Source organism: Antechinus flavipes, chromosome 6 (genome assembly GCF_016432865.1).
Source record: "Antechinus flavipes isolate AdamAnt ecotype Samford, QLD, Australia chromosome 6, AdamAnt_v2, whole genome shotgun sequence".
Lineage (NCBI taxonomy): Eukaryota > Metazoa > Chordata > Mammalia > Dasyuromorphia > Dasyuridae > Antechinus > Antechinus flavipes.
The window spans coordinates 70,199,340-70,212,508 of NC_067403.1; the positions used below are offsets into that span (position 1 = coordinate 70,199,340).

General features: G+C 37.5%; 1 protein-coding gene across 4 annotated transcripts in view; it reads left to right on the forward strand.

Annotated features, from left to right (window-relative positions):
• GAB1 (GRB2 associated binding protein 1) overlaps window positions 1-13,169 on the forward strand; it is a 157,742-nt gene that overhangs the window by 127,552 nt on the left and 17,021 nt on the right. For all 4 annotated transcript variants that reach the window (XM_051966155.1, XM_051966157.1, XM_051966156.1 and 1 more), the window contains 3 exons: window positions 3,032-3,636; window positions 5,481-5,566; window positions 5,772-6,075. In XM_051966155.1, coding sequence (XP_051822115.1) covers window positions 3,032-3,636; window positions 5,481-5,566; window positions 5,772-6,075 — 995 coding nt within the window. The remainder of the gene's footprint in view (window positions 1-3,031; window positions 3,637-5,480; window positions 5,567-5,771; window positions 6,076-13,169) is intronic.

Below are 13,169 nucleotides of genomic sequence, written 5' to 3' on the forward strand. Positions count from 1 at the left end.
ATCTTTTTAATATTTTGATAAATTATGGCACAGTGACCCCTAACACTTACTAGCCGTGTGACCCTGCACAAATTTTAGTCTCACTTGTCTCAGTTTTCTCTTCTGTAAAATGGCAATAATAATTACACATACCTTCAAGACTTCTCTTGAGAATCAAGTGAAATAATAATTGTTAAGATGCTTGATGCAGTACCTGACACGTTGTAATTGAGAGAAATAAACACACATGTATGTGCACATATATACATACACATATAAAATAAATACATGTGAATATATTTATTTACTTATAGGTGTATATTGGCTACTGTTAACTCTATTTCAGTTTAGCCAGTTTCTTCTCTGTTTGGTATTGTGCATTTTAAAACATTTTGGAAAAGAGCCTTTAGGTTTCATCAGGCTGCAGAGGTTTAAAATTTCTTCTTATTATACCCATACTGTGATTTTTACAGAGGAGGAAAGTAAGTGTTTTACCTAAGACCCCTCATCTTTTAAAAAATGCAGCTAATCCAGATGTTCTTGACTCCTAAGCTAGAGTATTTTCCACTGTATCCTGCTTTCTCCAAAGGGAAAAACAGAGCAAGAAGAGCAAACATAATTAAGATGTATATGATGCATTATGGGTATTGCCCCCATTGTAAGGGCAGAGTGGATAGAACACTGCACCTGGAGGCAGGAGGACCCGAGTTAAAATCCAGCTTCGGACACTTGCTAGCTTCGTGTGACCCTGGGCAAGTCCCTTAACTCTCTCTTATAAAATGAGCCAGAGAAGGAAATGGCAAACCCCTCCGGTGTCTGCCAATAAAACCCAAAATGGAACACGGAGAGTCAGACATAACTGAAAAATGACTGAACGGCCAGTTCTCACAGCTACCTGGTGAAGGAGGGAATGTAATTTGTTTTATTCTCATCAAAAGGGAAACTGAGATTCAGAGGATGCTTACATAAATAATCAATATTGGAGCTGGTTTCCTCAAAACATGATCTTTTCTAGCTCTTTTAGTACCATCTCAGGCAGCCAGGAGAAATATGGAATCATGGGGGGGAAATTCTGAAGGTCAGGACCATGTCTCATTTATGCAGTTAGCCTACTATTTTCTCATTTGTGGCTACCAGTGAGTTTCTGTGACATAGTGGAAAGCGCACTGTATTTAAAATCAGGTTCAAAACATGAGATTTCATTTTCCGATTCCAACATTGATTTTATGATGATTACAAACCTTGAACCTTGAACTGTGAGCCTCAATTTCCCCACCTGTAAAATGGATGTAATTTCACAGATACTTACTGAAAGGGCTCTTCAGATGAGATGATGTGCACAAAATACTTAGCAAACTCCAGAGTGCCATATAAACATCAACTACAATTGCCAGCATAAATAAATAATAGGTGAGCCAACCCTCATTCTCATTATACAAACCTTACTAGTCATAAGCTTTCTGGGCTTCAGGTTTCCCGTTTGTAAAAGGATTATCTCTAAAATTCCTCCCAGTGAAAAATGCTGTGATTCTATGTCCCAGGGATACGAGGGACTTAAACTTGGACCCAGAGAAGCCAGCTTAGGGAGACAGTGAGAGAAACAGGGTACCTGAAGTGTTACAGAACCAAGGGAGAAAAGTTCCTGTTTCTGTTGTTTGTTTTTTTCAAAAAGTATGGTCAGTAGTTATCAACTGCTACCTTGAGGGCAAGGAGGATGGAAACAATGTATTCCAAGTTATTTCAGTAAGTAATTCCATTGAAATGCATCAGGGTTTTGGTTCAACTTAAGCAGATGGTGAGTGCATCTTGTTTAGCTATCAACCAAAAGGTATGAGTTTGCTAATGCCATGAGATTTGTGTTGGCTTGTGTGTGAAAGCTGATTGAAACCCTTCCCCTACCCCCACCACGTTTAATTCCAATCCTAATTTAGCTGAACGTTTCTCTGCATATCCAAACAAAAGGTATGATGTGAAGAAAGTCATTAACATTTCTTAAGGTTTGTTATGACTTGGAGGTGGTTAATTAAATTTCTAAGATTTCTAATTCTCTTCCCATATGGTACTTGCATCATTGGCTGGCTTCCAGTGAAGGGGAGTAATTGCAAATTAGAATGAAGAAAAGACAAAATCCATCAAACCCTGTACTGCAGATTTACATAGATCCTACCAAATTCTAACCCAACTATGTCATCTTTATATTCTAACTTTCCCAGGCGAGGGATTTGGCATCAGTGGGTAAAATAACCGGGTATAGCTTCATATAGTGTGTTTATGTTAAATATTTACACTTCCCAGAATATAATAATTCTCCTGAGTCTAGTCATGAGATAGATTGGGGGAGTGAAGGACGGCATGGAAGGTGGAAGACCTGCGGTAAATGGCGGGGCCTGTGTACTAGCTGGGATATATATTTTATGCCCTCCAGTCTGCTCCCTTCCATTCATTTTACGCATAACTATGTTCATTGCCCTGGTTAAGCCACATTTTTGTTCCATTCTGGCCTCTGTATCATAGATAATATTGCACAAATTGCAAAGGGTCTTGTGCATGTGTAACATGAATTGAAGGGACTGGAGATGTTTTGTCTGAAAGAGGGAAGACTTTGGGGGAGCAAGATAGCTGTCTTCAAGTGCTTCAGAGACTGTCCTGCAGAAGCATGAGGTGTTTTTGTTTGTTTGTTTGTTTTGTTTTGTTTTGTTTTGGGGTGGGGTGGGGTGCCTCAGGGTACAGATCCAGGAGCAATTGGGGGAATTTGCAACAAAACAGATTTAGACTGGTGGAAGAAGAAGCCTCCTGACAATTGGGTGGCTAATGAGGAGACGTTGATGAGCCCTGTCACTGATCCTTCCTTTTACAGGGCAGGTTTGATCAGATACTGGATGAGTTTCCTTCCGTCTCAGAAGCTCTGTGATTTGGGGCATTAAGTGAACAGGACACTCAGGCCCCGAGAAAAATTAAGCTGCACATTGTAATTATTGGTTGAAACTGAGTAAGTTATCCCGTGCTTTCCCCGTACTAATAATCTGTTCTGTCCTTAACAATTCTCGTCTAGACCACACGCTGATTCGGCAAAGTCCACCTCTTCAGAGACAGACTGCAACGATAATGTCCCTTCTCATAAAAATTCTGCTTCCTCTCAGAGCAAGCACGCGGTGAACGGCTTTTTTCAGCAGCAAGCCATGTATGACCCCCTCCCCTCCCGAGCGGTCTCTGTTTCCATTGACTCCAGCCTGTACAATCTGCCGCGGAGTTACTCCCACGACGTCCTCCCCAAGACGGCGTCCCCGTCGAGTACCGAGGCCGAGGGAGAGCTCTACGTCTTTAACACGCCATCCGGAACGTCCTCCCTCGAATCCCAAATGAGACACATCTCCATGAGTTACGACATCCCCTCCACGCCGGGGAGCACCTACCAGATCCCCAGGACTTTCCCGGAGGGAGCTCTGGCCCAGACGTCCAAGCTGGAGACGATCCCGGACGTTCCTCCGCCGCGGCCCCCAAAGCCGCACCCCGCTCACGACCGCTCGCCTGTGGAAACCTGTAGCATCGCGCGCACGGCCTCCGACACGGACAGCAGCTACTCCATCCCCACCGCGGGGGTCCCGCCCTCCCGGAGCAATACCATATCCACTGTGGATCTCAACCGATTGAGAAAAGGTAGGTTGCTCCGCGTTTTAGTGAACGGGTGGTCCCTGGGCTTCTCAGAGGCTCCCAGTTGTCAAAAACCGTTCAGCGGGTAGGATTTCTCTTGTTCTTCAGCTACTTTCAGTTCAGTCCTGGCGGCTGACGCCTGCCAAAACCTATCTTTATCATCAGGATGTCATCAGGAATACAGTCCTGTTCCCCACTGCCTACCCACACCAGCCAAGGAAAATGAATTGGGGTGGCCACGTGGGGCTCTTCCTCCTCCCACTCCTATGCTGGTGGATGCCATTTTTTAAAAACACTTTACTTGTTTCTGCTCCCCCTTTCTGTGAAGTGTCATGGTTCATGGTCTTTCTAAACCTACATAAACCGAAGTCCCATTTCCCACATTTTGTTATAACAGTGTCCTTAAAGCCCATTGTGTAGAAGAAAAATATTCCAAGTAAAATGGTCTGATGAGGGGGCCTTTCTATAGAAATCTCCTTCACAGAAAATGTATACTTTTGGCCGTGTATACAGATTCAAGATAAGACCCGTCTTCTCCCAGAATCCATGCTATCCACACCTGCCAGGACATCTGTGTCTTGTGAACATAGCTCACAGATGCATACTTAAGTATAAGACTGTAGTCATGAAAATAAACTGGCTAACATTTAAAGCAATTTCCTGAAAGTCACATACACACCTAGTCCTTGTTAAATGTCTCTCTTCCTTGTTCTTTTTGAACTGTCCAAAATTAATTATTTTTTTCCTAAAGAAATTTGTGTGTTGTTATACAAAAACCATTTCCCCGTCCAAAATCCTCTAAGCCTTTTGTGGGTCATCCACTCCTTTGGTATCTAGTAAAAACTTGGACTTTTTCTCAGAATTAGGTTTATAAATGTGTAAAATAAAAAACATAATTTACTTAGGGAACCATCATATTGAAATACAGTTATCAGAATATTAAAAAACAAATCTGATATCTATTATGTAAGAATATTAAATAACCAGACAATAGTTTCAAAATAAGGAAAAGTTGATGCTATTATTGTCTTTTTTATGAAAAAGATATTAAATTTCATTTAGAGGTTAGTGGAAATAGAAATGTCATTTTTTCCCCATCCAAGTTCATGCTTCTCCTTCCTTCTAATAGATATGTTAGGCTCTATACTAGTTAGTGAGAATATACAAATAAATGAAATTACCCCCGCCCACATTCTGCTTGCAGTCTTACAGCTTATAACAACAAGAGCTTACTCAAGTAAATACAGAATATATGCCAAAAAAATAGGGTTGCCCAGGTGCCAGGAGGTGACTTATCTGTTCCAAACACATCTTTAGGAAGTGTCAGAGGCAATGTTTGATCCCAAAGTTTCCTGATCCCAAGCCTAAGCCACTCTATTCAGTCTATCAAACTGCCTCCTTTTATAGTGCTGAGAATCAGAATATATAAGCTATTACATTTTATTTTCTATCTCATTTTTCCCCTTTTTGATCTGATTTTTCTTGTGTAGCAAGATAACTGTATAAACATGTTTAACATATATTGAATTACTTGCCATCTAGGGGAAGGATTGGGGGGAGGGGAAGAAATTTTCAAACACTAGCTTTTACAAGACTCAATGTTGAAAAATTATTCATGCATTTGTTTTGAAAACAAAAAGCTTTAATTAGAAGAAAAAAAAAGAATATGTAAGCTATTCAGTGTACCAGCCAGATTGATTCCATTCTGTTAAAACGAATTTTAAAATCGTAATTTAAAAAATTTTTTTACTTATGCCTTTTTAATATAAAGAAAATGAATCATTCCTGATTATACTGAAAATGACTCGTAACAGGAAAAAAAATGTATAATTGATTATTTTTTCTTTCAGATGCTAGTTCTCAAGACTCCTATGATATTCCACGAACATTTCCAAGCGACAGATCTAGTTCACTTGAAGGCTTCCATGCCCACCTTGTAAGTATAACTGATCTCTGCATCTCACTACCTACTCCCTCATCAAAACTTTTGTGTCTTAGCTTAACTAAAATAAAAAGCATTTAAGTGGACAAGTAGCTCCTTATTTCCAAGGAGTAGGGGAGATTTATCACACTGCTGTCACCTCCCATCATCACGTCTGTCTTTATTTTAAAAATATATATGTGTGTGTTATGTGTTTTAGAAAAACAAAAGCATATTGCCAATGGGGAGTGTATCGAGTGAAGAATTGGACGAAAACTATGTCCCAATGAATCCCAACTCTCCACCACGACAGCATTCCAGCAGCTTTACAGAGCCAATTCACGAAGCCAACTATGTGCCAATGACCCCAGGGACGTTTGACTTTTCATCATTTGGAATGCAGGTCCCGCCTCCTGCTCACATGGGCTTCAGGTCGAGCCCCAAAACGCCTCCCAGAAGACCGGTTCCTGTGACGGACTGTGAGCCCCCTCCTGTTGATAGGAACCTCAAGCCCGACAGGAAAGGTGAGGAGAGCATGCAATAGTCTTTTCGATTTTTTTTTTTTTTAATGTGGCTACAAATAGCATTGAACTAGTCTAATAATGTCTCAAATGGAGAGGAGAGACAAAAAATGCCTGAAGTTGTGTGTGTGTATGTGTGTGTGTGTGTGTGCTGTGATCTGCTGAAATTAAGTAAAGACATAATTGTTTTAAGGATTATTAATTAGTCTCTTGGAATAGTGTTTCACTAGGTTAACTTGAGTAGATTGTTTTCTATTACCCAGAATAGAATCTAATCACAGGGAGAAATATATTTACAATTTGATGTCATTCTTTATCATCTTAATCACTCTATCAGATAAAATACTCCTCTGTTTGTTATTCTAGAAAAGATCTTTTTTTTTTGTTTGTTTATACCTGTGATGGTGTCCCAGAATAGAATCTAATCACAGTGAAAAATATATTTACAATGTGATGTCATTTTTTGTCACTTTAATCATTCTACCAGGTATAATATCAGTCTATTTGTTTTTATAAAAAAGGTCTTTTTTTGTTTGTATCTGTGATGCTGTCCCAAAATAGAATCTAATCACAATGAGAAATATAGTTACAATTTGATGTCATTCTTTATAATTTTAATCATCACTGTACCAGATAAAATACTCCTCCATTTGTTATTCTAGAAAAGATCTTTTTTTGGTTTGTTTATACCTGTGATGGTGTCCTAGAATAGAATCTAATCACAGTGAGAAATATATTTACAATTTGATGTCATTCTTTATAATTTTAATCACTCTACCAGCTAAAATAACCTTCTGTTTTTACTGTAGAAAAGATCTTTTTTTTTGTTTGTACCTGTGACAGTGTTACAGGATTTTCTTTCATACTGTTTTTTGACCTATATATGCATAAAATACAGTTTAAAAACACTTAGGTCACTGCAGCAGTTTTGGTTAAGATTTGTATACAAGTATACTTGAGAGAAAGTTATTATTTGTTTTTCTGTGGGAGCTAAGTATTAGATAGAACATAGGTCATCGATGGAAGAATAGATAGATTCTAGACTTGAACTTGGATCTTGTATCCCAGGGAGTCCTGAGTATCCTCAGCTGTAAAATGAGCAAACCCTCAGTAGGTTACTGTGAGGATTGACAGATACTCTGTATAAAGTGCTTTTGTTTAAAGGGCTATTATTATGTTCCGAGCCCTTCATGGTTCTGGTCTAGCTAAGGACTTGGGACCCGAGAGGATGGGCGTTCATTTCATTGTGCGCTAAATGGTTTCATCCTTTTTAAAAAAACTTTATGAATCATGAAATTATCTTTATTGGGGAGAGGTTTTTGTCCAACTCTTTGTGAGCCCTTCTGAGGTTTTCTTGGCCATTCTGAAGCAAACTGAGGCAAACAGTTTGAAGCGACAAGGCCAGGATCACACAATGGAGGGAAGGTGGAGTAATGGACAAAGGAATAATCCTAGAGTCGAGAAGGCTTAAATTTGAGTTTCAACTCTTACAAGCTGTGGTACCACAGGCGAGATAATGTCTCAAGTTCTAAGACTTTAAGTCACAGATACCTTATTAATCAGCATTAATAATGCTGGTGGCTACTATTTCCCTTTATTTCTTTGTATTTATTTATATATCCTTATGTATAATATATATATGCTTTTTACGTTTACACATATACTTACATATACATACATGTATAATACATAATATATATATTTGTGTATATCCATACACATACACATTTTCCCCTATTGAAGCTCCTTCAGGGTAAGAAATGTATTTTATTATTTTAATGTATATAAAGTGCTTTGAAAACTTTACTATAACACATTCCACATGCTCTTATTAGTACTAAAGAGAATGGGATCCAACTCCGATACAATTTATTTTCACAGATGATATGCGACTTTTGATATGATCCACTGAGCTACAGGGTAGATTAATACTTTTGCTTTATAAAGGACTTTCTCAGTTATATTATAGAATGGTAGAAAGTGATTCTTTATGACAGTTTGACTGTCCTTTTCAAATTTATTTAACTGATAAAAAATTAGCAGATTTTCTTGCCAGTTTATATATTTAATTTTCTCTATTTTTAAAACACCTATTTAGATTTCAGAAACTCTATAGTAAAAAAACAAGCAAACAAACAAACAAAAAACAAAACAGTTTATTCTATTGTTGGCAGTGGGATATAGAATATACCTAGCAAAATATTAAATAGGCTTGCATACAATCACCCCCAAAAAAATTGTTTTTGATGTCTCCCACATCAACGTGAGGAACTCCCAATAAAGGTCAGCAACTTGCCTGTAACTTTTACTCTTATGAAAAATTAAGTAAATTATTGTGGGTCACATAGTGAGTATGAATGTGTCAGAGGCCAGACTTTAACCCCAGTCTGCCTGTCTCCAAGATTGGCTCTCCATCCAATAAACTCTTCTGACTTCATCCTTATTAGAACCAAAATATTTCTCTTTGTTTTAACTATTTAGAACCAGAGAAATATGGTGAAAGTAGAAATTGACATTCATTGTTTGAATGAAATTTTAAAGCTGGGATTTTTACAAAGTGTGTTAAAAAGTACATTTTGAAAAAAATTGCATATTGGTAGGAAAGTCTCTTAATAAGTCATACTTTTGTTATCTATTTATGATCATTTATGAGAGGCAAACATGTTAGAGTAAGCATTTATTAAGCAACATCTGTATGCCATGATGCAGTAGATAAGAGTGCTATACCTGGAGTCAGAAAGGCAGGATATCATCTTTCTGATCTCACTCACAAGCTGTATGGATCTGAGCAAATCATTTATTTGCCTCATCTGTAAAATAAGGTGGAGAAGGAAATGGCAAACTACCCCAGTATTTTTGCCAAGTAAATCCTAAACGGGGTCATAAAGAATCAGATAGTATTAAAAAAAAAAATATGACTGAACAACGTGCCAGGAATTGTGCTGGCTTTTCACAGCACAAATGTAAAATTAACAAATACAAAAATATACAAAGTAAAAAAATAAACAATTTTGAAAGATGTTGGATTTCTGATCACTGATCAATCATGATTCCAAAGGACTGATGATGAAGAATGTTTCCCATGGATGAACTAATATACAAAATGAGCAGATATTTTTCAGACATGGCTAAGTTAGGACTTTATTTTTCCTTGCCTTTTCCTCATTTTGGGTGGGGAGAAGTTGGAGATATAAAAAAAATAAATGTTTGGTTTATGTTTATGTGTGTACATGTGCATACACACAAAGCAGATTTGATAACCCAGAATGTAATAGCACAGTCTGGGAATATATAGGCAGTGTCTGTTCCATTTAGTAGGATCCCAAATATGAAAGCACTCTTGATTCAAGCTAATATTTCATGGAAACTCATTGAAGTCGTCGCTTTTTGGCATGACATCATTTTCAGTGAATGCTTCTCCTATCCCCTATTAGGAAGAGCTAAGAAAAGGAGCATGGCAGGCTTACTTATGGTGACAGTTACAGAGGTCAGCTGCTACAGTGTACAGTGCAAATGAATTTTTAGAATATTTTTGAAGTGATTGTATGCAGAAGAGTGCACACAGCCTCCAGAACCTCTTAGGTTTAAGGAATAACCCTGAATTCTCCACCAATGAGTGTCTTATAGAGTGTATGTGTCCTCCTTTCCCCTCCAACCACGATATTTTTTTGAGTTTTGGGTTTTTGTTGCCTAGCATTGGATTGGGGAGAAAATATACATTTTGGAGATATTAATCCCTGACATAGAAACCTACAAATTATGAATGAGACCACAATTTTTGAGAAACTGAGGCAAGATGAAATTTATCTAGTTTGATCACTATGGCTGGGACATTATACAAAAATTATTGAGACAGTGCTGAGCCCCAACCCTCTCAGATACCTAACATGATCTGACTTGTGATCACTGGGGCTATTTTTCAATCATTCTCATTTATGAAAGGAGCAAGGTGTTAAACTGACATTTATTAATCACCTGCTGTGTGCCAAGGAACACTGGGAAAACAGTAACAGAAATAATCCTTGTGCTCTTATTCCTTTCAGCAGAAACAGTAGATACAATGAGAAGTAAATGAAAATGTCTTTCATCCTTCTATCATGGACCCAAAAGACTTGTCTAAAGAGTTTTTCTAGTGAACAGTTTTTATTTTTTTGGTAGTATATTATTCTAAATGTTTCATCAAATGCATAAATTTTCACTCAACTTAGTAAACATTTTGCCCCCAGGGATATAAATATAAGGTATGATATGGCTTTTTTTGTGATGAACCTCATGAATTTGTGATAAAAAATCATACATTTTCTTAAGCTTGATCTCAAAAATATTGATGGGGACTGATATGTAAAATGGTGAATTCAGATTAATTTTTTTTTTTAATGAGACTTTTCAGAATCAGCATTGATTGATTGCTAGAGTTCCAGATTGGAATCACAAAATTCCAGGTTCAAATTGTGCTCCTGGCTATTGCTCACTGTGTGACTTGGACAAGTCACTAAATCTCTCATTGAACCAAGCAGCTCTTTTAAGAGAAATTGCAGAGCAGTTTGCCCTTCAGCTGTACAAAGAATTCTCTCCAATGATGAAATCATAGATTAGATCCTTTCCTTTCCTTTCCTCCTCCCCCTAAATAAATAAAAAATTAGGACTTTATATTTAAAGGTTTTAAAATCAAGTTTTGAAGTTATATTTTCAGAAAAAATTTGCTAAGATTTTTTAGGACCATGTACCCTAAGTCAGAGCAGCCAGGTGGTGCAGTGGATAAAGCACCAGCTGGAGTCAGGAAGAATCATCTTCCTGAAAAGAAAAACCCTAAATAGGGTCATGAAGAGTTGTATAGAACTGAAAAATGACTGAACAGCAAACCTCCAATTCAGAATATCAATGGGACTTTTTTTAATTTTTAAAATCTAATTTCACTTAAGATTGACAACGGTTATTCTCCACTCATGAATTTTGGGATGCCTACTGGAAATAGCTGGCAGTTGAATCAGCTAAATACTTGGCATCCCAGATAATACAGAGGAAAAGCCTTTTCTGATGGAATTTTCCTGGGTTAGTGACATATTTTCATAGTGACCAATCTTTAGGAATTTTGTAAACATCCTAAGGGAAAAACCACTCGGGGACAGTTAGCCCCTTTTAAAAGATGTGGGTATGTTCATTTGAAGTCCTGCCTGTCTCTGACATTCTTGCCCACTCAGGGAGCAGTTCACAAAACAATCTGACCTGGTTTTTCCCAAACAGAAAGAATCTCAAAAATCATGGAACAGTGGCAAAAATACTGAATTTGGAATCAAAGAATCATCTCTTCTTTGGCAGCTAAATGATTTATTTAGTGGGTGAGATCTGGAGTCAAAACAGCCTGAATTCAAATGTGGCTTACTATGTGACTTACTGTGTGACTCTAGACAAGTTAATTCATCTCTTTAAAAATGGACTTAACAATAGCATCTTCTTTCCAGGGTTGTTTTGAAGATAAAAGGAGTTCATATTTGTAAAGCATTTTGCAAACCTTCAAGTGATAGATACATAGACACACACATTAGCTATTATTAGTCATTGTTTTGTTTACTCAAATTATTTTTCTCCATTCAAAGTCTTTAGAAGCTATTAAATAAGGTAAAAACGGTGCACTTTTAATGTAAAATGATGCATTCATCACTATCTCTCTGCAATACATTTTCAATGCACTGATTTTTTATTTTCTAAAATTCTATATTGGAAGCCTGGTATCCAAGAGGGCTTTAGGGTAAGGTATATTTTCATTCATATATATATATATATATATATATATATATAAGTCTTTTCCTAATTCAACCTGATGCTTTGGGATCTTTTTAAGTCTTTTTAAGCTTTTAAGAAAAATGTTCTGCTTATTTCTGCTCCAGACTGCTCCAGTTGCAAAATTGGGCACAGTATTGTTGTTTTCATTCAGTATTGTCTAACTCTTTGTGACTCCATGAACCGTAGCACAGCAGTGCCCCTGTATCTCCCAAAGTCTGTCCAAGTCAGGTTCATTGCTTCCATGACACTATCTATCCATCCTATCCTCTGCCATCGCCTTCTTTTGCCTTCAAACATTCCCGCATTTTCCAGCGAGCCCTATCTTTTCATTTTGTAGCCAAAGTATTTACACTTCAGCTTCAGTATTTATCCTTCTGATGAATGGTCAGAGTTAATTTTTTTAAAGTATTGATTGATTTAGTCTCCTTGCTATCCAAGAAACTCTCAAAAGTTCTACAGTTCCACATTTCAAAAGCTGGATTATTACAGTGCGATTATTTTTGGTAAAAGGGAGTACTTAGGCTAATCATAAAGCTACATTTCTTAGCAATAAGGATTACAATTCTCTGATTCTTTTTAAATGATTGTTTTGCTTTTTCTGGTCATCATTTGGCATTTGTACTTTCAGAGGATATAGCCAAGTTGATAAGATTACAGTTGTGATTAAGCTAAGATTACAGCTACTGCCTGGGGACTAGATTTCCCAAATGGATAGGGCAGCAGAATGGAATGATATAGGACTAGAAACAGGAGGCCCAAAGGCTAGTCCTGGCAGCAAACTGAATCTCACACAAATGATCTTCTCTCTCTGAACCTTTTTTCCCTCTTTCCACACAAGGGAGTTTGAGCTAGGTGATTCCACAGTGTCCCTTCCAATTCAAAAATTCTGCGTCTCATCAAGTTGCAAAGAAGTGGGACATAAATCCACATCAATTCTTGCTTCTGGTATGTAATATTCCCTCTTTAAGAGAGATTCCCCCCACCCTCCTACCTCTGTCAGGTAGACTTTGGGCTTATGGGACCATCTTTCATCAAAGAAAAATCCATCTCTTAGCTTCCACCAGGGGATAATTCCCTTATTAATAAAGTCAATGAAGGTAAAGCTATGAATGTACGGTATATGTTCTTCCCACTGTTGAAGGGGAGAGGTTAAGTTAATAGGGAATTAGATATTCTTGTATCAACTAACCTCAGAAGGTGCCTTTAAAGCAAAGGTTGAATCATAAAGGGAGATCAATGGCATCCCAGGTCATCAGTATTTTCAAGGAGACCTTCAAACTTGAGGAGACTCTCCTATCCCCCCACTTTTTTTT